This window comes from Cephus cinctus, unplaced genomic scaffold, assembly GCF_000341935.2.
Source record: "Cephus cinctus unplaced genomic scaffold, Ccin1 Ccin1_scaffold1062, whole genome shotgun sequence".
Taxonomy (NCBI): domain Eukaryota; kingdom Metazoa; phylum Arthropoda; class Insecta; order Hymenoptera; family Cephidae; genus Cephus; species Cephus cinctus.
The window spans coordinates 315,432-334,654 of NW_014333584.1; the positions used below are offsets into that span (position 1 = coordinate 315,432).

The 19,223-nt window shown below is 40.4% G+C and overlaps 5 protein-coding genes across 8 annotated transcripts; 2 read left to right on the top strand and 3 right to left on the bottom strand.

Moving 5' to 3' along the window:
* On the bottom strand, nt 1-2,440 carry LOC107271888. Its single transcript, XM_015748434.2, has 5 exons — nt 2,008-2,440; nt 1,633-1,903; nt 893-1,526; nt 550-828; nt 1-474 (listed from the first exon to the last, which is right to left on the bottom strand). The coding sequence occupies exons 2-5, from the start codon at nt 1,884-1,886 to the stop codon at nt 289-291; spliced, it is 1,353 nt and encodes a 450-aa protein (XP_015603920.1). The 5' UTR covers nt 1,887-1,903; nt 2,008-2,440; the 3' UTR covers nt 1-288.
* Nucleotides 2,441-2,570: 130 nt separating this feature from the next.
* On the top strand, nt 2,571-4,343 carry LOC107271903 (40S ribosomal protein S8). Its single transcript, XM_015748470.2, has 5 exons — nt 2,571-2,646; nt 3,268-3,398; nt 3,598-3,849; nt 3,936-4,065; nt 4,182-4,343. The coding sequence occupies exons 1-5, from the start codon at nt 2,643-2,645 to the stop codon at nt 4,289-4,291; spliced, it is 627 nt and encodes a 208-aa protein (XP_015603956.1). The 5' UTR covers nt 2,571-2,642; the 3' UTR covers nt 4,292-4,343.
* Nucleotides 4,344-4,631: 288 nt separating this feature from the next.
* On the bottom strand, nt 4,632-11,961 carry LOC107271882 (protein kinase C-binding protein 1). 3 transcript variants are annotated; one of them, XM_025089154.1, is made up of 8 exons: nt 11,827-11,961; nt 11,384-11,668; nt 10,134-10,596; nt 9,372-9,696; nt 8,784-8,964; nt 6,725-8,719; nt 6,343-6,641; nt 4,632-5,563 (listed from the first exon to the last, which is right to left on the bottom strand). In XM_025089154.1, the coding sequence occupies exons 3-8, from the start codon at nt 10,565-10,567 to the stop codon at nt 5,423-5,425; spliced, it is 3,375 nt and encodes a 1,124-aa protein (XP_024944922.1). In that variant the 5' UTR covers nt 10,568-10,596; nt 11,384-11,668; nt 11,827-11,961; the 3' UTR covers nt 4,632-5,422. The 3 variants fall into 3 exon arrangements, with proteins under 3 accessions (XP_024944922.1, XP_015603903.1, XP_015603904.1); XM_015748417.2 differs by having other exon boundaries at nt 11,384-11,691; nt 11,827-11,954; XM_015748418.2 differs by lacking the exon at nt 11,827-11,961 and having other exon boundaries at nt 5,434-5,563; nt 6,272-6,641.
* Nucleotides 11,962-12,065: 104 nt separating this feature from the next.
* On the top strand, nt 12,066-15,067 carry LOC107271886 (myotubularin-related protein 9). 2 transcript variants are annotated; one of them, XM_015748432.2, is made up of 9 exons: nt 12,066-12,186; nt 12,274-12,431; nt 12,512-12,693; nt 12,765-12,930; nt 13,006-13,298; nt 13,372-13,475; nt 13,548-13,852; nt 13,927-14,247; nt 14,314-15,067. In XM_015748432.2, exons 3-9 carry the CDS (start codon nt 12,532-12,534, stop codon nt 14,688-14,690), a joined length of 1,728 nt encoding a protein of 575 aa, XP_015603918.1. In that variant the 5' UTR covers nt 12,066-12,186; nt 12,274-12,431; nt 12,512-12,531; the 3' UTR covers nt 14,691-15,067. The 2 variants fall into 2 exon arrangements, with proteins under 2 accessions (XP_015603918.1, XP_024944933.1); XM_025089165.1 differs by having other exon boundaries at nt 12,076-12,186; nt 12,267-12,431.
* A 308-nt stretch (nt 15,068-15,375) lies between these two features.
* LOC107271902 (Golgi SNAP receptor complex member 2) lies at nt 15,376-17,774 on the bottom strand. The gene is made up of 2 exons (XM_015748469.2): nt 16,884-17,774; nt 15,376-16,813 (listed from the first exon to the last, which is right to left on the bottom strand). The coding sequence occupies exons 1-2, from the start codon at nt 17,021-17,023 to the stop codon at nt 16,315-16,317; spliced, it is 639 nt and encodes a 212-aa protein (XP_015603955.1). The 5' UTR covers nt 17,024-17,774; the 3' UTR covers nt 15,376-16,314.
* Between the last annotated feature and the right edge of the window lie 1,449 nt (nt 17,775-19,223).

Consider the following 19,223-nt stretch of genomic DNA (forward strand, 5'->3'; position numbering starts at 1 on the left):
TTTAATTTATTCTCAAATAATTTTATTTCCGTACTCCGGTTACAAAAATTACGAATACTAGTTAAAGAATGTTAGTAATAATCTTGTCATTTCTTAAAAAATTTCAATATTTAATGGATATTTAATCATGCAAAAAATGATAAACATATAAATCTATATCATAACAATTATAAAATATAAAAATGGTTATGTAAAGGTTTTAACATTTCTTTGGATAATCTGAGCAATAAGTTTAGAACCTTTTCAGTCTCAGTTGAAGCGTCTTTTCGGTTTCGAAAGCCCAACTGTTTACATGTGCTCTTGCAGTGACATATGTTCATCAGTTCCATACAACTTGCAATACTTTTCTACTTTTTTTACCATTTCAGAAGTCTCCCTGTCAAGATTTTCTTGCATTTTCAGTTTTGGTATAATATGAGTATTGAGTCTTTCAAATATGTTGTTTTTTGAATTAGAAATGTGGGAATAAACATTCTGAAAACTCCATAGCGTTAGATGAGAAATATCTAAGCGTAGGGATATTAAAAAATAGGCACGTAATTCACTCACTCGTAAACCTTTAGATCGTGGATTGACTTCAATAGCTTGTAGATAATATTTACAAGCATTCTTTGCGTCATGTTTACAATGCATATAGTATGTTCCCATGTTCAACAATATATCTTGAACTCTGTACCCTCCAAATTTTTCATATCTTTGCATCATTATTTGCAAATGTGGCATCGGATCGTATGTCCCAGGAGCGATTTCCAGTTGTAACTGAAGGTATGATAAATCCGACACAAAATTCAACAGAGCTCCTGCCTTCTCAAAGTGGTCCAAAGCTCCCTTTGAATAAACATTGTATTACAATATGAAAGATTATAACAGTGATGAGTACATGTAAACAAACCTTTTTGTCGTTCAAACATTTATCAAGGTAAATTCCTTTATAATGAAGATACCTAGAGTTCTTAGGCATCCTTGCCTCTACATAGTCTAAACATTTGCCAGCTTTATTAGCATCCTTGCAGCGAATAAAACCCAGAGCTAATTTTAAATATATGGAACAGCTATTGGGTTTCATATTAAATATAGTGTTATACATGTCTTTCGCCTTCTGAGTGTCCCACATCTCACGATACATTTGGGCATTGTATATGCCAATAAATGGATCCAATGATATATTAAATGCTGTTTTAAATTCAGATTGTTCCTGAGGAGATGGCGTACTCCTATAGCATGCATGTCTCCTGACCCGTCTCAAACATTTTGCATGCAACAAATGCCATATTGCATTATTAGGGTTTCCCTGTATGGCTTTCAAGACACAATCTATTGCTTTTTCATTACCAGCAAATTTATAAAAGTGCCAAATTGCACTTTGACAACCATGCAAGGTCCCTAATTCAGGACTCTTCTTACATGAAGGAATAGTTTTCAAAATATTTTTTACATCATCAGATTTATCCATCTTTTCTAGTATGAAGCATTTTGATGCTTTAATAATATGCTCTACTGCCTCCATGGATAAGTCCTTAGGTATGCTGGAATCAATTATTGTTTGATTAATTTACAACTCTCATTTTTATTAAGTACTGAACATTCATCATCTTCTACTCTTAGGTCTAAGATTTTTAGTCTTTAACTTACTTCGTTTGAACATTATTAAAAAGCTTCTCAGATTCATAAATCTCTTTGATTGCTTTCTCCAAGCAATTACTTTCAGCATATTCATATGCTTTTGCCACTGTATACATCAACTGTATAAGTGGGATACCGCTATCACATTCGTCACTATCGTCATAAGCATATCCATCATTCCTGTTTAGCAGAGAATCGGGTGTGCGACACACCCTTTCCATTTCCCATGTGAAAGGACAGCTCAAATGATTTAACTCACTCATTCTTTCCTTAAAGATTCCTACAAAAAGAAAATATTTTATTATAAACAATACGATACAAGTAATGCAATACGATAATATTGTAAATTATATATTGTTAGATCACTATTAGACTGTTACGTACCTCTTTATTCAAGTAAGTATAACATCAAAACGCAAACCGCCACGACGTACGTGATATCTTCAGTGAAGTTCAGTGAAGTTATACGAATGAATCACGGGAATCACCGCGAGGTATGTCTCATACAGTCTCATGTAAAACGCCACAGTGAAATTTAATAGTACTTTCTTTGTGTGTGGTCTAAATTGTAGAAGTTTTGAAACCTACCATTCACTCGCAGCGTTAAAGAAGTAGTATATCTGATTGGTCGAATATCTAAGTGCGCAAAATTACATTTAATTGACCAATCCTCAATGTGTTTACTGTCCTGGCGCGATTTTCAATAGAGTCCAATATTTTCTTACGCGTGTCACGCACATATATGTCACGATTGCCATTCTAGTGCTTGCAGAGATGAGTAGGTGCTTGTGTCTCAACTATTTCTATGCCGTATGCTTGTAAGTTACTATTTCAGGAATTACAATCCATGAATCTGGTCCCATTCGGAATAAAGCTGTAAAAGATAAGATGAAAACAATATATCAGTAGTGTGCCCGGGTAAGGTGCTATAGATGGCGCTGTTGCTAAAGAAAGTCGCCGGAAGTCTACGGCAGAGCCGCTAGCACAAGGAGAGCTTACGCTTCTTTTACCTCTGCACGATGGGTGAGTGAGCTGGTTTCATGCTCCTTTAACTTTATCGAAGTACATCCACGTTTTTTCAACTTACTCAAATAAATCAAATTGCGTAAAACGAGCCCAAAGGTTCAAGCTTGGTGGCTGCAGATATATGAACCTATAATTTTTAATATAAAATTGCAAAAACTATAGTGATTGCCGACGCTGCCAAGTGTTGTGATGATTTGACGTGTGCTTCGTAGTTATGCTATTTGTTATTGATTAAATGTATTTGTATCTGCAATTTCGGTGCAGTTATTGTCGATTGAGTTTCTTTTTCCATTCTTTCCGATAACGTATTATTAATGAAAATGATACAGATTTTTTTAGGTTATCTGTACGTTTTTTTAATGGCTCTGGTACAAGTTTGGTTATTTCGCTAGTACAATATTGAATATTTATTATATCGTATCTTTGGTGTATATGTAAGTACGTTAAAGAAATTGCGTGATGTATTTTGATATTTTATTCGTAATTTTTGGTTGATAGATATATTTGTTATTGTTAAGTGAAGAGATCACAACAGTGGCGGTTAATAATATGAAATTCAGCCATGCTGGTTTTTTTTTATTGATTATAGTATCTTATTTGATTATCATTTTTTCACAGGTATCTCGCGGGATCACTGGCATAAGAGGAGAGCCACTGGAGGCAAGAGGAAGCCTCTGCGTAAGAAGAGGAAGTTTGAGTTAGGACGTCCAGCTGCCAATACCAAGCTTGGACCTCAGCGTATTCACACTGTGAGTTTTCTTATTTTGTTATGTCTGATAGAAGTTATTAATATTATTTTATCAAGATCATGATGATATCCTTACCTACTCTGAGTGTCATGACGACAATTTCCCACAGCGTACTGATGTTTAAATAATATCAAATCACTTGCATACCTAAAAAAGTGCTGCTTCTTAAACCATTTTTTGTTGTTTTATGTTTAACAAGGTCCGTACACGAGGAGGAAACAAAAAATACAGAGCACTCCGTCTGGATACAGGCAATTTCTCATGGGGGTCTGAGTGCTCCACTCGTAAAACTCGTATCATTGATGTCGTCTACAATGCATCAAACAACGAGCTTGTGCGAACAAAAACCTTGGTGAAGAATGCAATTGTCACCATCGATGCCACCCCTTTCCGACAGTGGTACGAGAGCCACTATATCCTTCCCCTTGGCCGCAAGCGTGGTGCCAAGCTGGTGAGTTCTTCATTGCAATCATAATAACAACTAACTCAATAAATATTACACGACACTTCAATATTTCGATCCTTGTTCTGTTAAAGACTGAAGCCGAGGAGGAAATTCTTAACAAGAAGAGGTCAAAGAAGACCGAAGCCAAGTACAAGGCTAGACAACGATTCGCCAAGGTTGAGCCCGCCCTTGAAGAGCAATTTGCTACCGGACGAGTTCTTGGTAAGTTCATTCTCACTGTGCAATAACCACAAATCTTTTAACCGAATAGTATGCATTTCAAATTGCATAATGTAGAGTGACCGGATAGCGTGATAAATAAAGTACATGGTTTTTAGCTTGCGTGGCCAGCAGGCCTGGACAGTGTGGCAGAGCTGATGGCTACATTCTTGAAGGCAAAGAACTCGAGTTCTACATGAGAAAGATTAAGAGCAAGAAGGCTAAGTAAGCTTGTAAGCAACAGCAAGTGAATAAAAATAAGCTGTAAAAAACAACTGGAATTGGTTCAGCATCGTTTAGAATACTTTCAAAAAAAAACAAGCATTTTCCCATCCCGTACATCTACATTTAGAGTCATACTATAAACACCAATGTAAGTGATCCAGATACTTTTTCAACGGGTAACAGTAACGTGAAAAAGAAATGTTGAAGTATTAAGAGAATAATAATTATTAACAATAATAATTATTAACAATATATGGAGGAATAACGTGAACGCCATTGTTAAGAAATAAAATGTATTATCGTTTTCGTTTACGGTACATAACAACGATAGCCTACGCTTTTTCTTTTTTTTTTTATTTATTTACTTATTAATAGTACTGCGAGCAATAATGAATGCTTGAGTCTGAGCTTAGGCTCAATAGTATACCTTTGATACGAAAAAGGTGATAACGCGTACTCAATTATTTATAATTATAACGGGTACATATCTACACAGGATTACAACGTCGATGCCAGAAAGGTTGTTCGGTATTCAATTAACTAATCAATTTTTTCTTCAAAACTCGTTATTCTCTCATTGTATTATTATTATTCTTATTATATATATATACTCCTTTTTTTCCTTTGCGCACAATATCCCGTCCATTGACCTATGAACCTTCGCATCGTTAGAAGTAATTGAAGGGGAAGAGAAAAACAAAAAGGAGAAAAATGCTATGAAGGTACAGTCTGCTTAGAGTCAGGTACAGGTGCGATACAATCCTGTATACCTGGAGAATCGGTAAGTACCATACTCTCATAGATCAATGCATGAATAGAATTCATATATATATGCGTGTGTGCGTGTAAAAAACAAAAGAAAAATTTTCACATCACGCATTAATTCTACATTAAATATTAATTTTAGTCTGTTTTACGTTTGACAAACATTGCTTTTTAAGAGTGAGAATTCTATACTTGTCAGATTTGTTGTATTGCGAATTTACAATGTGAGCGACATACTAAAACGCATTGTCAAAATAGTTCATAGTGTTTAGCTGTTTTCTTTTTGTTTTTTGTCTCCTCTGGAGCAACTTTTCTGGTAAAGGCGTCGGATAGTTTGTCTTTTTTTTTTTTTTTCAATTAGTGAAACAATTCAGTGCTGATGAACCTTTAGTGCCTTGATGGGTAACGCGTGCGACGTACAGGGTGAGGAAGTCGGCATCACTTTTACCTCACCATTCTGTAGGGTGTAAACCCTGCCAGCAGGGCTGCACGTCTTGGCACTATTACCATTCTGAAAAATACAGTGATGCGTTACAATACTCTCAGGGTAGAGGGTCTTTGTAGAGATTGAATTTCGAGATGGGAAGCGCACAAGGGGTTTGTGAGTCCCACTCGTGAGATATTCCCTGGTACCCTTCGCGGTGATTGTCAGGGTTGCAGGGATTCTCTTTTTTATTCTCTTTTGAATCCGAAAGTTCGCCAAAACATATTCTTTTCTGTTTATTCTTGAAACCGTCGAAGGGTCCAGAGCATAAATAGTGTAAGTCATTCGAAAGTATCATTAATATTCATTGTATACATTTCATATGAAATTGAGATGATCCTTCATGAAACAGAGGATCTATTATTTGAGAACAAGGAAGAAATGGTCTCTTGTTGATCTCTTTGTATAATAGGTTTTTCTTTTCTTTTCTTATAAACTTGAATGTTTAAGGTACACATTTTACTCATGCTTTATTTTACGTAAAAAAAAAAAACAAAAAAAAAACGTTATAAGGTGCTTCAATACTAGATACGTAATCGCCTTGGACAGATATTGTATAATAGTCATTGTAAATAATTAAAAAGCACGAGCGACGGACACGTGCGTTTCGACATAGAAATGAAATGAATATAGTTGCTAAGGACGAAGAGACGATTGAAAAAGTGGGCCTTACGAGGTAATTTAGTTCGTGTCTGTTTTTCTTTTTCATTGCTTTGCGACCACTCGGGGACTTACACCAATTGGCTCTAGGCCCCCCATACGTTAGGCGGCGCTTGTTGCGTGCTTATCAGGAGCCGAGGCATCACCTGCTGCTGATTGTTGTTGGAGTTCGTCGCGGTTGTTCCTAGGATTGTATTTTGGGGAGGTTTCTGGGCGCAGGTTCTCATGTGGGACGGCCAGTGGGCCTGTTGGCAAGGGTAGTCGCAGTACGCTGTGTTCCAGCAGCAGTAGAACAGTGCCTCGTTTCCGCAAAGGGCGCACCATTGCTTCCGTTTTGTCTCTTCTACGGAACGTAACTTCTCCTCCTCGGCCTGACGACGTGCCTCCTCCACTGCACGATGTCTCTCTGCCTCTAAGCTGGCTCTCATCTCTCTGAGGGTCAGATCTGCGAGGACGAGGACAGAGGTGTTAGGTAAGACAAAGCTACGGAAATGAGTTCGATGACTTTTGTGGATGGAGTGAACTCACCTGTATTGTGCTTGAGCTCTGTGAGCTGTTGTTGGTGTTGCCATCTCATGCGTTCAATTTGTAATTTCAAAAAATGTATTGTGGCTTGTCCATTGTCACCAGGATCGTCCTGAGGATTTAAACCAGTCTGCGCCGACTCCCTCAGGGCCTCCTCCATCAGCTGGGCCATTCTTCTTGCGAGCTCTTGTGCTCCACGATGAAGCTGCGCACTGAGAGGTCCTGCTTCCGGTGGCGGTAGCTGGTAAGCCAATTCATTCTCATCTCTATGACCCGGAATGTATACCATTGCGTCCGGTGGACTTGATGGCGCCTTCGGGGGGGAACGCGGTGCTATTTGAGGATAGACCGGAGGTTTGTTTGGGAATGACTTCCGGGCTTTGCTTTCTCTCTTTTGAGCAGATTGGGGCGACGCGTGATGATCTCTGGGCTCTTGTTTCACTATTGCCAGAGTCTCTGTACTGGGAAAATTGTTTTCTAAGGAGGCAGGCCTCTTCCTCAGCTCGGGCTTGCTGTTGTTCACCAGGAAAAAGAATGCCAGGGGTTGTTCCCCTGTGGAATTTGAAGATATGGGTGTGACGTGGGTAGCCTGACTATTATTATGTTTAACGTCCTTTGAGCTTGGGACTGAATTCGTAGTAGTATCCGGTACCGTAGTAGGCGTCGCGATAGGCACCGTAGAACTCACAGGAGAAACGGAACTGTTATTGGTAGACGCGTCAACTTCCGCCGGGATTTCGTTAGACTCTATCCTGTCGACAGTTCCTCCTGTCTCCTTTGTCTCCTTTGCGTCAGTCGCTGATTCCTTAGCCATTTCAGCATTGACCTGATTGACCATCCGCGTCTTTGGCTTATAAACTCTCACCAGATTCTTAATTGGCTTGAGTCCTGCCGGTGCGTTAACTGGTGAACCAGGCAGAGAGTAAGTCTTAAAATTTGGATTCTTTATATTAGACTCACCCTCGGACGTTCTACCACCCTTCTGCGACAGTCTTTTGTCCGCGGATGCCTGTCTGGTAGCGTTAGCTTTTCTCTTCTCAGGAACATCCTTCGAACTCTCTTTGTCGGTTATCACGTTGTTTATTAGTTCGTTGCTTGGTTTTAATCTAATCAGCGCATCCTTCTCGGAGGACGCTTTGGATGCGGTCTGACCGGAAGTCCGTGTATCAAGCGCGGAACTCCTTCTGTTGCGCACCTTTTGCTTCTTACCCGTTGGCGCGACTACGATGTCTTCCTTAGAGGACGACGTCGTTCTCTCGGTTTTTTTACCCAGTGTCGATGTCTTCCCTATCCTAATTATCTCTATATACTTTTCGCAATCGCTATTCGAGTCCAGTCGTTGCGCCACCGAGTCGTTAGCTGAATCCGCCGTAGTATTTGTAGGGGATTCACTGATCAGTGCCTTTTTCCTAAAGAGTGGAGCCCGTTTCTTCTGCAAGGACTTCCTCTTAGGTGGCACTGTCTGTATCTCTGGAGTGATATTAGGATGAAGAGGATCGTAATTGGGTAGCATCAATTTGATCTGCATCGGGTCCTGGGGATTGTACTGTATCTTGGGCGGCGCGAAACGAAATTGCCCAAAGACCAATTCCAACTTTCTACAATGGCGCGTAATCTCGCGAACGCACTCGTCCATGTCCAACTTTCGCTTTCGCGGTAACGGCGACGGAGGGTCCTCGGAGTACAGGTATAGATCCCTGGGCGATATCCAAGCGCGATCGTGAGCCCCGAAGAAGCGTACGTCCACGTAGCCCTGGCCGTTCACCCGGGGCATTGCCTTAGCTGGCCAGTATGGGAATCCCTTGAGCTTGGCCCATACCAGAGGATGAGGTCGTCGACAAGGCTCGATGAACCAGGACGGTTGGGGACGTGGTAGATTCCTACCGTGAGCATAACAGTCCGGGCAGGCCTCTATCTCTGAAACCTCTTGTCGCGCTGCCTTTATTATTTGTCGGGCAGCGTTCGTTAGTTTGGACGTGTCCGCGTAGACTCCGCCACCTATAAATAATGCATCCTGGTTAAACCTTGGGCTTTCAGAGACTTTGGCTGCCCTTTAACTTACACGTATTGAATACAATGCAGTTGTGCTGAATCCACTTGGCATCCGCCATGAAGGCGTCCGTACTTCCGTAGAGTTTTGCACGAACGTTCGACTCCAGGAGAGACAAATCCATTGGCTTCACCACGTAGTCCAGGTAGTTCGGTACCTCGGACAGATCCACCGCTTTCCAAAATGGTTCGGACTGCGTCATGGAGCATAGACGAATTAGGTAAGGAAGTAGTTTTTCACCTCTTAATGATTAATATTTTATACTTCCAGTACGCGTACTTTTTGGTAGCCCCAAAGTATCAGCTAAAGTGTTGCACGTTTTACTTGGTGTCATTATTATTGTACAGTGAATCTTATTGAGTGCGATTATTTTTGTATTGCTACTCATTCGATATCAGTTGCTGTGTATGAATTACCAAAAGCCTGTGTATAATCGTGCGATAAGAAAAATCCATGACAATCCTCTTCCACCAAAGAATAATATTATTCATCCAAAGAGACATTTCATTGTCTCCTACTCCCGGTTCGGTCGTTATCTTACTCGGATGTCATAGGAACTCGCACTGGGTGCGCGACGTGCAAATAATACTGTCTACGTACCCCGGGATAGTGTCGCATCCTTTCGACCACGTGTTTGAGCAACATGCACAATTGATCCACGGACAGTTGCGACATGGCTGGGGAACGTGTCTCCGCGTTCTCCGCCCTGAGGATGGTAGCGCACTCCCCGCATATCCAATTTTGTACCGATGTGGGTGGCGCACCACCCATGCATTTACGATGCCAGGAACGAGGACACGCACTGCACTGTGCCTCCACGGATTCCTTGTGACATCTCCAGCAGAATCCATCGCTCACGCTCTTTGACCTCTTCCTCTTGATCCTGGTACCATCCTCGGAGGATGATAGGTCGCCGCTTTGTACACTGAAAGTTATAGGTATTTCTCTTGAGTCTGAAGTGCATTTTCTAGAATTTTCTGGAAAATGAGTTTTATTGGAATCGTAATTGTCCGACATGTTTGTCTGCGGTCCTTGATAAGAGCTATTAATTACGACACACTCGGCGAGAGATAATAATCGTCTTTTATTAGAACCTCTAGTAAAAGCCGAGGAATATAAACGGTATTTGATTTTTATAAATTGCAATTGCTTGGTACTGATCACTGGTGTCTTGATTAAATAGATCATAGGGACGCTGTATGCACTGATTAACGAAGGTGGGATTGTAAAGAAACAAAATTTAGGGATAGGTAACTGAAGTAAGTCATTCTTGTATCTTTGAATCTACATCAGCTAGTTACACTGTTTGTAATCAGTGATGTAGTTTTAACGTGGCTCAGATAATATTGCTTATATACGAACCTCGGGTTCCTTCGTTTTCTTTTTCCTTCCTTTTCGTTTTTAGCTGCCTCCTCCACCCGAATCTCTTCCCCATTTTTAGTGTCCTTACTTGCCAGTAATGACGATATTCTTATATCTAAGGGCTGTGAATCCTGTGCTGTGCACTCATTGGCTTCCTCTATTTTCAAATCACTTTCTGGCTTTTTGAACTCTGTTTCCAGTGTTTTAATATCTTCTGGGTTATACTCCTTTTTACTTTCCTTACTGGGACAATTTAAATTATCCGATCCAGGACTGATTTCCAGCTTCTTGTCCTTTGCATCTTCAGTCGATGTATCCAGCATATTTTTACTATCCTTACTTACATTTTCCAAATCCTTTGCTAGACTCTTCTCTTTAGGTTTCTTCTCGGCAGCATCTTTAGTAATAGCTTTATCATTGCTAAGAGACGCCATCTTGATTCATACCTTTCACCAACGAATACCTAAGCAATTTAAATAAACAGTTATCTACCTGCTCAATATACTTGCATCCACTATCTATCAGGAAAAAACGTGCATTAAATTAATCTGTACCAAGTCATCTATGGCAACTTTTTCATGTTTCTATATTTTCTTTCCTTTCTATAAGTTTGCTGCTTTTTGTTTCAGTAGCCAGTATACCTTTTAGTATAGCAAATGTTATAAGAATTATATCAGTCAAAAGAATGCTCTCTCACCTAGTAGCAACAGATTTTACAAGCAATGAAGCAAACACATTCCATGAGCTAAGGACAATTTATCTTACTCTAGAATATAGCAAAGATCAAGGGCAAAAAGTGAAGCCTCAATATATTACCAGTGAAATACATGGAGAATAATTATATTTACAGACTTGGAACGTGCCTGAACATTACTTATATAAAAGCAGATGGCTGGAATGATATTCCAATCACAGAAACAACGTACATAGCATACAAATTGTAACAAACTATAACAGTTCTAAGTAAAATTTCAGTGAAAGATGTATGCGCACAGAAAGGAAAAGGATATATATGGATCACAAGTATAAGTAAAGAGCTATTTGGTACGTGGGAACTAAAAAGGTGATTTGGTAAAAGAAACAGGGGTGAATGCTGGCTTTATGACGTGTGCGCGATCATCCAATGGACACATAAGGGTAGAATTATTAGCCAGACTATTTGGACGTTAATAAGAGATGGCTATGGTTTGTAGATACAGTGAATGAGTACTAGTATCAGTATACAAAAACTATAAACAGCAAGTTCTCACCTTGCGCAGGCTTTCACGTACGATTTTCCATTATCGCGCGTATGGTCGAGGTCTCGAGGATGCGAGAATGGCTTCCCGTACGTACAACTCACTATGCGCCTTGGTAAACGGCATCGAAAGTCCGCCAGTGTATCTCCTACTCGCACGGCTTATGCTGCTTTTGGAGCAGGGCTTTCCTTCCTTTTCCTATGCCAACCTTGCCCGCGACTGCATCGCCATCTCTTATCAGTCTCATCAAGTGTCAGGATCACGTGGTTACCTAGACCTAGTGCTCGCACGCGGTACCTGTTCACCCCAAAGAGACTGGTCTACTTTCGTTTGAAGTGTATAGAAATTTGACAGCTGTCAAGAGAATACTCTTGCTCTCTCTTGACTCGTATGAACGATGATAAGAACTCTCTTGATAACACTTGTAATCACTCTATCGAAGAAATTTACGTTACCTTCTGACAGCAGGATTTCTCTTAATAGATTTTATGACAGCAGCAATAATTCTGTTAGATTCTCTAGATTTTATCTCAATGAACGGCTTCTAGAAGAATTCTCCTTTAATTTGTGAAGATTTTTCAGTATTCATTGTTTTGCATGAATCATTAAATCCTGGAAGCACAATTGGGCTTATACGTTGATAATCTATAAAGCCTGCAAAATTCGATAACGATTGTGTTATGGGCGGTTTTAATGTGAATGTCGATACTGGCCTTATTCAGTGATAGTTTGTTTGGACTCCTTGACGAACCAGGTCCTCCTTTATTATTAGAATGTACGAGTTGTTATTCTTGTTTTCTTGCTACTTTAATGGGGTTAGTTTTTAAGGTACTCTTGGTCACGTGGTGATGCTATAGTCCTTGTTGCGTTATCGACTAACTCCTCTAATCGTCAGGGAATAGGTACTTGGATGGCAACAGCTGCCATTTAACCTTAGAAATCGCAATGAACTTCACAATCAATAATGGATTCACTGGATCTTTAATGGCTATTTTATTCGTATATGTCTAAGGGTTTTTCAAGTTTCAATTAGAAGACATCACAACTGTAGTTTTATAAGGTAATAACATTAGGTTAGATCCAACTGTCAAACGCTTATCAAATACTTCAATGTGACTGATTGTTTTGTATATTTTTTAGTGTATCATTCTGGAGTAGCTATGGAATTTGCTGAATTAATTTTGGTAACAAAGTTGGACAATGTTCTCCTGACCGATAAGAGTGACGAGAACAATAAGATTGCTAGTATGGAAGGAACCCTCTGTGTCACTGGACATCAGCTTATACTGTCCTCTCGTCAAGATACTGGGAAGGAACTTTGGGTAGTTTGTCAATATTGATAAGAATTAATAGGTTTATTATATAGGATCTCTATATTGCTGAATCTTTGTAGCTGTTCCATAGAAACATTGATGTCCTGGAAAAGAAGTCGAACAATCAAGGTCCTGGTGGCAGTATAATATTGAAGTGCAAGGATTTTAGAATTCTTCAATTAGACATTGCTTCTACAGAGGATCTTGGAAACCTTGTTCTGTCCTTAGAAAATCTGTCATTCCTAGGTGATGATACTAATTCTCATTCATTCTAATTAATACTCAACAGGGTATGAGAGCTGATTCTTCCTTCTGTTGCAGATCAAACATTTCAATATCCTTTTTTCTACAGACCTCAACCGAGTAATAATTCCATGGGTCAGATAGAAGATGGATGGACAGCATTTGCTCCAGTGTCCGAATGGTCAAGATTGCTTGCAACTTATGCGGATGAATGGCGGATCAGCTATTTGAACCGTGATTACAAAGTCTGTAATTCATATCCATCAGCAGTCATAGTACCACGTCACATAGAAGATAAAGTCATAGTGTCATCTGCTGGTTTCAGAGATGGTGGGAGATTTCCCGTCCTCTGTTATAGACACGAAGGAGGGGTATGTTGTATAACGTATGAATTTAAAAAGCCTTGTCAAAACACCCTCAAAGAGAAATATTTTTATTTAACAGAGTGTCTTGCTACGAAGTAGTCAACCCATGTCTGGCGCAACAGGCAGAAGATGTAAAGAAGATGAGAGACTGCTAAATGCTGTACTTGGTCCTGGGAGACGAGGGTACGTACATATCCTTTGGAAAATGAAATCCATGTAAAAACAAGCATTACGTGCTATTGTATATTTCATCAGATACATTGTGGACACAAGATCTGCCGGCCAAGCTCAAAGCGCCAAAGCCAGAGGAGGAGGTACAGAAATAGACGCGGCATACCCACAATGGCGTAAAGTGCACAAAGCTGTACCACGACCTTCTGACCTGGCAGACAGTCTTTATAAATTAATAGAAGCTTGCAACGACACCAATTGCTCAACCTCTCAGTGGCTATCTAGATTAGAAAATAGTGGATGGCTATCCGGAGTCCAGAGCGCCCTAAATGCGGCCTGCGTAGCTGCGCAATGTCTTCACCAGGAAGTTGCGGCTGTTCTAGTCCACGGTTGGTGTTACTTTCACTCGAGTACATCTAGTATCTCAAATAAATGCGCAAGATTAAAAGTTGCTCTGATATAGGTGGCGCAGGACGCGAGTCCACCCTGGTGGTAACCAGTTTGACTCAAGCGATTTTAAATCCCGACTGCAGAACGGTACGTGGTCTACAGGCTCTAGTGGAACGTGAATGGCTCCAAGCTGGTCATCCATTTTTTACCCGCACTCGTCATGGACCGTATCATTCCCACTCTCAGAGTTCTTCACATTCTCCCACCTTCCTGCTATTCCTCGACTGTCTCCATCAGCTGCACCAGCAGTTCCAGATGAGCTTCGAATATACTACGGACTTACTCATAGCATTATTCAAGCATGCTTACTGCTCCAACTACGGGACATTTCTAGGTACGTACTTGTTGTACTTGTTGAAGATGGTTTTGAGATTCTAGAAAATTTATCTTGTACCTCTAGGGGATAGCGAAGCCGAGAGGATTCGTTTGAGGCTCTCCGAACGCACCGGTAGTCTTTGGTCGTACATCAATCAACCAGACGTACTAGAAAAATGGCTAAATCCACTGTACGAACCAAATCCTGGCGTTATATGGCCAAGCGTAGCTTCAGTTAGTATACAATTATGGCGAGAACTGTATCTCGCCCATACTAGCGCAGCGCCCTGGACAGGAATGCTCTCTTCCATTAGGGAGATCAAACAGAATCACACAACGATACGCAAAATAGCTGGTCAATTACAAGGACAAGTGAGGCAAGTTCTAGAAGAGATCAACAACATATCAGACGAGGATCTCATACAGCTGTCTCGATTGAATCTGGAGGCGCAGAGTACTTGATAGAGAGTACGAAGTGAAAGAGAAACCAAAAAGGAAATTAAGATAAAAGAAATGTCCTGGCGTATATCTGCCGGACTGCCACTTATTACCCTATGTCGATTCAATTGCCTTTTTTTTTATCAAAAAATAATATTCGACTTTTGTGAATATTTTCGCACTGTGCATCTAAACTTCTAGCCGTATAAAATTCTTGATCAAGTAATAAAAAGACTACTACCGCGATACTGAAAACAAAGAAATAGCGAAGTTCAAAGGAATGTCCCGTGCCTATGAAGAACGAGTGCTCTACGTGAATTCCAGGAGGGTTCTCATGAGCATAAAAGGAGTTGTGGTATCGAGTAAGGCTTGATGGGGAAAAAAAAAACGTAAAAGTTATTGCAAAAGCAGATGCGAGCAGGTGAGGGTGGCTTTGGTTGAGCGCCCAGCCTGAGAACACAGCCGTGGAACGTATTCTGTAAGGACAGGGGGATTTTTACCGTTATCCAGGAAGGACAGTGGTAGTACGGGGAGAGGGTTCGACGATGAGGATCGGCTCCCAGGGGAAAAGAGAAAGGGCTTGAGACGTGGAGGGGAAACACGGCAGGTGTTCATACACAAAGAAACTTCAAGGAATCCTAAAGCCATTGGCTTGGGAACGACGGTTCCTTCATTTACTCGAGAACCTATCATAAGCTAACGGCTCTTATTAGTTTTTATATTTTTATTATTCTTTTTAATATTACAAAATCATGGCCACGGATGCAAGGTCGCTCGTTTTCCTTTTATCAAAACATATTACAGTCGGATAGAGGCCCTAGGAAATAATAAACGGATTGAAATACTTAAAAAAAAAACAAAGATGCCTTACAAGAAAATCATAGTCTTCTGGATGCGTAAATCTTCATACTCTGTATCATGTAGAAGGATACCCTGGTGCTTGTTGGTGGTCCGATATCCTTGGATGAGTGTGGATCTAGTCACGACTAGGATATGAAAACGTGGACTGAATTCAAACCCATCCAGGGCCGGCAGACAGTTGTGAATCTATATGGTTAGATTCGTCGAGCTTCTCTTCTCTTATCGATGTGACAAGGATCGCGGGGACACGGCACAGGATGAGAAATATAGTGGCACGTCGCGACTAAACTGTACGAGGGCAACCGGCAGAGTGATGCTGTTTAAAAAAATCGCGTTGCCTGCCCGCTTCCTTGCTGGACGCTGTGGTAGGGAGGAGTGCGGGTAGGAGAACCTTGGACTGGGCCCCCTTCAGCCGTAGTACCATTGGGCCACCAACAGCTACCAATGGGGCATTGCTAACGCGGAGAAGGGATCTTTTTCCCAAGCCCATCAGAATCACAACAAAGGAAGCTCGTATAAATTGAGCAGAGACCGAATACCGAGCAGGTTGTATGGGTGGATGTGTCTGTGGGTAACTCTGTATGAGTTAAGTAGGTGCAAGACGGATTTTCATAGAAATGGCAAACATGTTAAGAAAAATATGTTCTCTTCTCGTTTCTAATGTGTGTTTTAAGTTTGCTTATGTTTCTGACTACTTATTGCATCAATGTTTTGTCTCCTCTTCCAGAACAGGCATATTTTAATGTTGCTGGTATATTTACACTATTGATGAATTCTTTAGGAATGTTCACGTAAGGTAAACTATTACTAATATTATAACTAAGCAGGTAAACAGGATTCCAGCAACTAGAATAAATCCATCCTGACGTGCTCTTTGCTCTATGAGTCTCATTGTGGTGTTGGAAAGTCCTAAAGTGTTGCCTATGTCTATTAGATGTTTGTGAGCACCCTTTAAAGTCATTCTTTGGGATCGTAAACTATCCAATATTCCTGATCCATGTTGTATGAGATCATCCACTCCATGCACAGCATTCCTTAGACTAGAATTATGTTGAACATTGTGATCGATGAGTATGTCTACATGGTCATTTTGTGTAAATTGTGTATGGAGCAGAGCCTCCCTCTCGGCTTCCTCTCTTTGCCTGCGTAACTGTTGGTTTCGCCAAGAGTTTAGTGCAGCTGTCAGATGACGGCTGTCATATTTCAATTGGTCCACTCGCATTTTGGCATTCTGCCTCTGGGATACAGGTCCTTTGAGACAGAGCACGTCAAGTCTCTCGCAGTTACTGTAAAGTAATACTTGCTGTGAAAGGCGTGACGCAATCCTTAGTTATCCGTATGGTGTTGGTAACCTACCTGTTGATAAAACCAATTTTCGTCTGGATATCATTTTCCACAGCCTGCAGATCGAGGTTAGGCGACTTTTTTTCCAACTGAGAGAACAAGTGCTGAGTCTCCTGCACAAGCTTATTGGTTTGGTGATATAAAGTCTCCATGGTTGTTTGCACTTTTTTCAGTCCGCGTATGACCAAAACTTTCAGTCCTGTTCGCACTTATTTCAGACTCTAGCGATTCTCCCTAAGCATCAGCATTTTCTACAAGGAGTGACGTGTACACACGCCACGACTACGTTTCTTCGTGGGAAGCGACCTCTTCATCATTAATGCTGTCAGAAAATATTACGGAAACCGCATTCCTATTATTTATGACAGATTTAACTATTGGGATAAGTCCAATAATAGACAGACAGGTAGGTACATCAAGAATGTGATGCAAAAAATCCTCTTTCTCCTCTTAAAATGACTGATAGAGTTGGCATTTCGTTTTCGAATTGTACAGAGATAACTAGGGGGATCCACATCGCTACGGTTTCAAGCGATATCAAAATTATGACGCTAAATCGTAGCGGCGACTTTGGAAGTAAGATTTTGTGATCATCGCCTCTGCCGACAATGCGAATCTCGTCGTAGCCGAGCTAAACGTGAACACGAACGCGTAGCTTGGCGGGCAGAGGTTCTCCGCTACTCGTCGCTGATTCTCAAAGCAATCCTTAAAACGAGACCGGGAAATATAGACCTTCTCAAGAACTATTGAAAAAGCCTATTGTTGAAACATTCTTAAGACATTTTTAAGAAAGTACAGTTCCAAGTTCACACCCGTGTAACACCTCAATTTTTCAAAATATTATTGGATCTTGGCTTACTTTCAAAATTTATTCAAGACATAAAATTGAAGCTAGATCAAAATCTCGCAAAATCTACAGAGTAGATAAAAATTGAATTGAAATTGTACAATATCGAAAATAAATTACAATCAAATTGAAATATTAATAAATTAGGTGTTTTGAACATTAAAATAATGAATTAATTCAATAAAGTAAAATATTAACACTTAGAAATCGGAAATTCTGGCAAAGCATATTCAGAAGTATTGGAAGTTGCCCAAAATTGTATGCGCGCAAATTCGTCGCGGAGGACGCGGAGAGTGGGAACAGGCGGATGGTGGGGGGAGCGCTCGAGGCAGTGCCCGGACTCGGAGCGCGGCGTTCATTCTTCCTCGAGCCGGTCTCCTATACTGGTCTCTTGGAATTACCTCTCTTATCAATTCAACATCCTTTTCCTCCTCCTCGTGCCTTATGCTTCGACGGCCCTATGCTGGATTTTCTCTGCCATTACTTTCATTCGATCTGCAAGTTGCAAAAAGTAAAGGGATTTTTTGAAAGTGCTCTATCGCATTTATCTGTACCAGCGTGATACAGCTGATTTTCCAATTACTTTCGGAATTATTTTGTTGGAGAAAGTTCACTCATTTTCTCAAAGATGGCGCCACATATCATGCCCAGGAGGTGCTGCCCTCTTATCGGCGAAAATTCGAACTAATGTGAATTCTTTAATAAGATTTACTCTTTGAAATTTCGACGATGGGATTTTTAAATTGAATTCGGAATTATTTATCGGAGAAAGTTCACTCTTTCTCTCAGAGATGGCGCCACATATCATGCCCAGGAGGTGCTGCCCTCTTATCGGCGAAAATTCGAACTAATGCGAATTCTTAAATAAAAATTGACCCACTGAAGTTTCGACGATGCGTTTTTCAAATTACATTTGAAATCATTTTGTCGTAGAAGGTAGTATTGATGAAGAAAAGCGAAGTCAAGATATGGATTATATGACAGAGATGGAATGGAAATTGGAGCACAGCTAAAAAGGGATTTCGCAGCATAAGGAAGGAGAAGGATGCTGTTAGGACGAAGGAGTGTAAGAGAGAGTCAGAACTCATTCTTACTCTGGGATATTCGCATAGGGCAAAAAAAATATCAACGTGTATAAGTGTTACAAGATAATTTATTCAACAAATGCAATAATGATACAGTATACAAAGTACAGACATACAAAGTACATAGTATACAAAGTGCAGACATATATACAGACATACACATTCATTCCGCGAAAAATTTGTAATAACAGTACCATTAAAGATATATTACATATATCACTGCAATATAATATACGTGTTGTATGTTATATGCACTACGACTTTAATTCTTCCTTTTTCCAAAGGACATTTCAAAAACTTAGTTTTTAAGATTATACTAGGAGGAGAGTGAGGGAGAATAGAAAGGAATAGTAGATTCGAAAATTGAGGAGAAACATTTGGTGGCAGCAGCCAGGGAAGATATTGTTGAAGGGAAAGAGA

Excerpts from the sequence above, each read along its gene's own strand:
- LOC107271888 (XM_015748434.2), bottom strand. The coding sequence starts at position 1,886 with ATGAGTGAGTTAAATCATTTGAGCTGTCCTTTCACATGGGAAATGGAA. Across the intron at positions 829-892 it reads AATGTTTGAACGACAAAAAG|GGAGCTTTGGACCACTTTGA; the intron begins GTTTGTTTACAT and ends GTTTATTCAAAG. Across the intron at positions 475-549 it reads CACGATCTAAAGGTTTACGA|AATGTTTATTCCCACATTTC; the intron begins GTGAGTGAATTA and ends TGGAGTTTTCAG.
- LOC107271903 (XM_015748470.2), top strand. Across the intron at positions 3,399-3,597 it reads GACCTCAGCGTATTCACACT|GTCCGTACACGAGGAGGAAA; the intron begins GTGAGTTTTCTT and ends ATGTTTAACAAG. Across the intron at positions 3,850-3,935 it reads GCAAGCGTGGTGCCAAGCTG|ACTGAAGCCGAGGAGGAAAT; the intron begins GTGAGTTCTTCA and ends GTTCTGTTAAAG.
- LOC107271882 (XM_025089154.1), bottom strand. The coding sequence starts at position 10,567 with ATGGCGTCTCTTAGCAATGATAAAGCTATTACTAAAGATGCTGCCGAG. Across the intron at positions 6,642-6,724 it reads AGAGCTCAAGCACAATACAG|ATCTGACCCTCAGAGAGATG; the intron begins GTGAGTTCACTC and ends TCGTCCTCGCAG. Across the intron at positions 5,564-6,342 it reads CCAACAACAATCAGCAGCAG|AATGGTAATAGTGCCAAGAC; the intron begins GTGATGCCTCGG and ends TGTATTTTTCAG.
- LOC107271886 (XM_015748432.2), top strand. The coding sequence starts at position 12,532 with ATGGAATTTGCTGAATTAATTTTGGTAACAAAGTTGGACAATGTTCTC. Across the intron at positions 12,931-13,005 it reads AGAAAATCTGTCATTCCTAG|ATCAAACATTTCAATATCCT; the intron begins GTGATGATACTA and ends CTTCTGTTGCAG. Across the intron at positions 13,476-13,547 it reads CTTGGTCCTGGGAGACGAGG|ATACATTGTGGACACAAGAT; the intron begins GTACGTACATAT and ends ATATTTCATCAG.
- LOC107271902 (XM_015748469.2), bottom strand. The coding sequence starts at position 17,023 with ATGGAGACTTTATATCACCAAACCAATAAGCTTGTGCAGGAGACTCAG. Across the intron at positions 16,814-16,883 it reads AAAATTGGTTTTATCAACAG|TAACTGCGAGAGACTTGACG; the intron begins GTAGGTTACCAA and ends ATTACTTTACAG.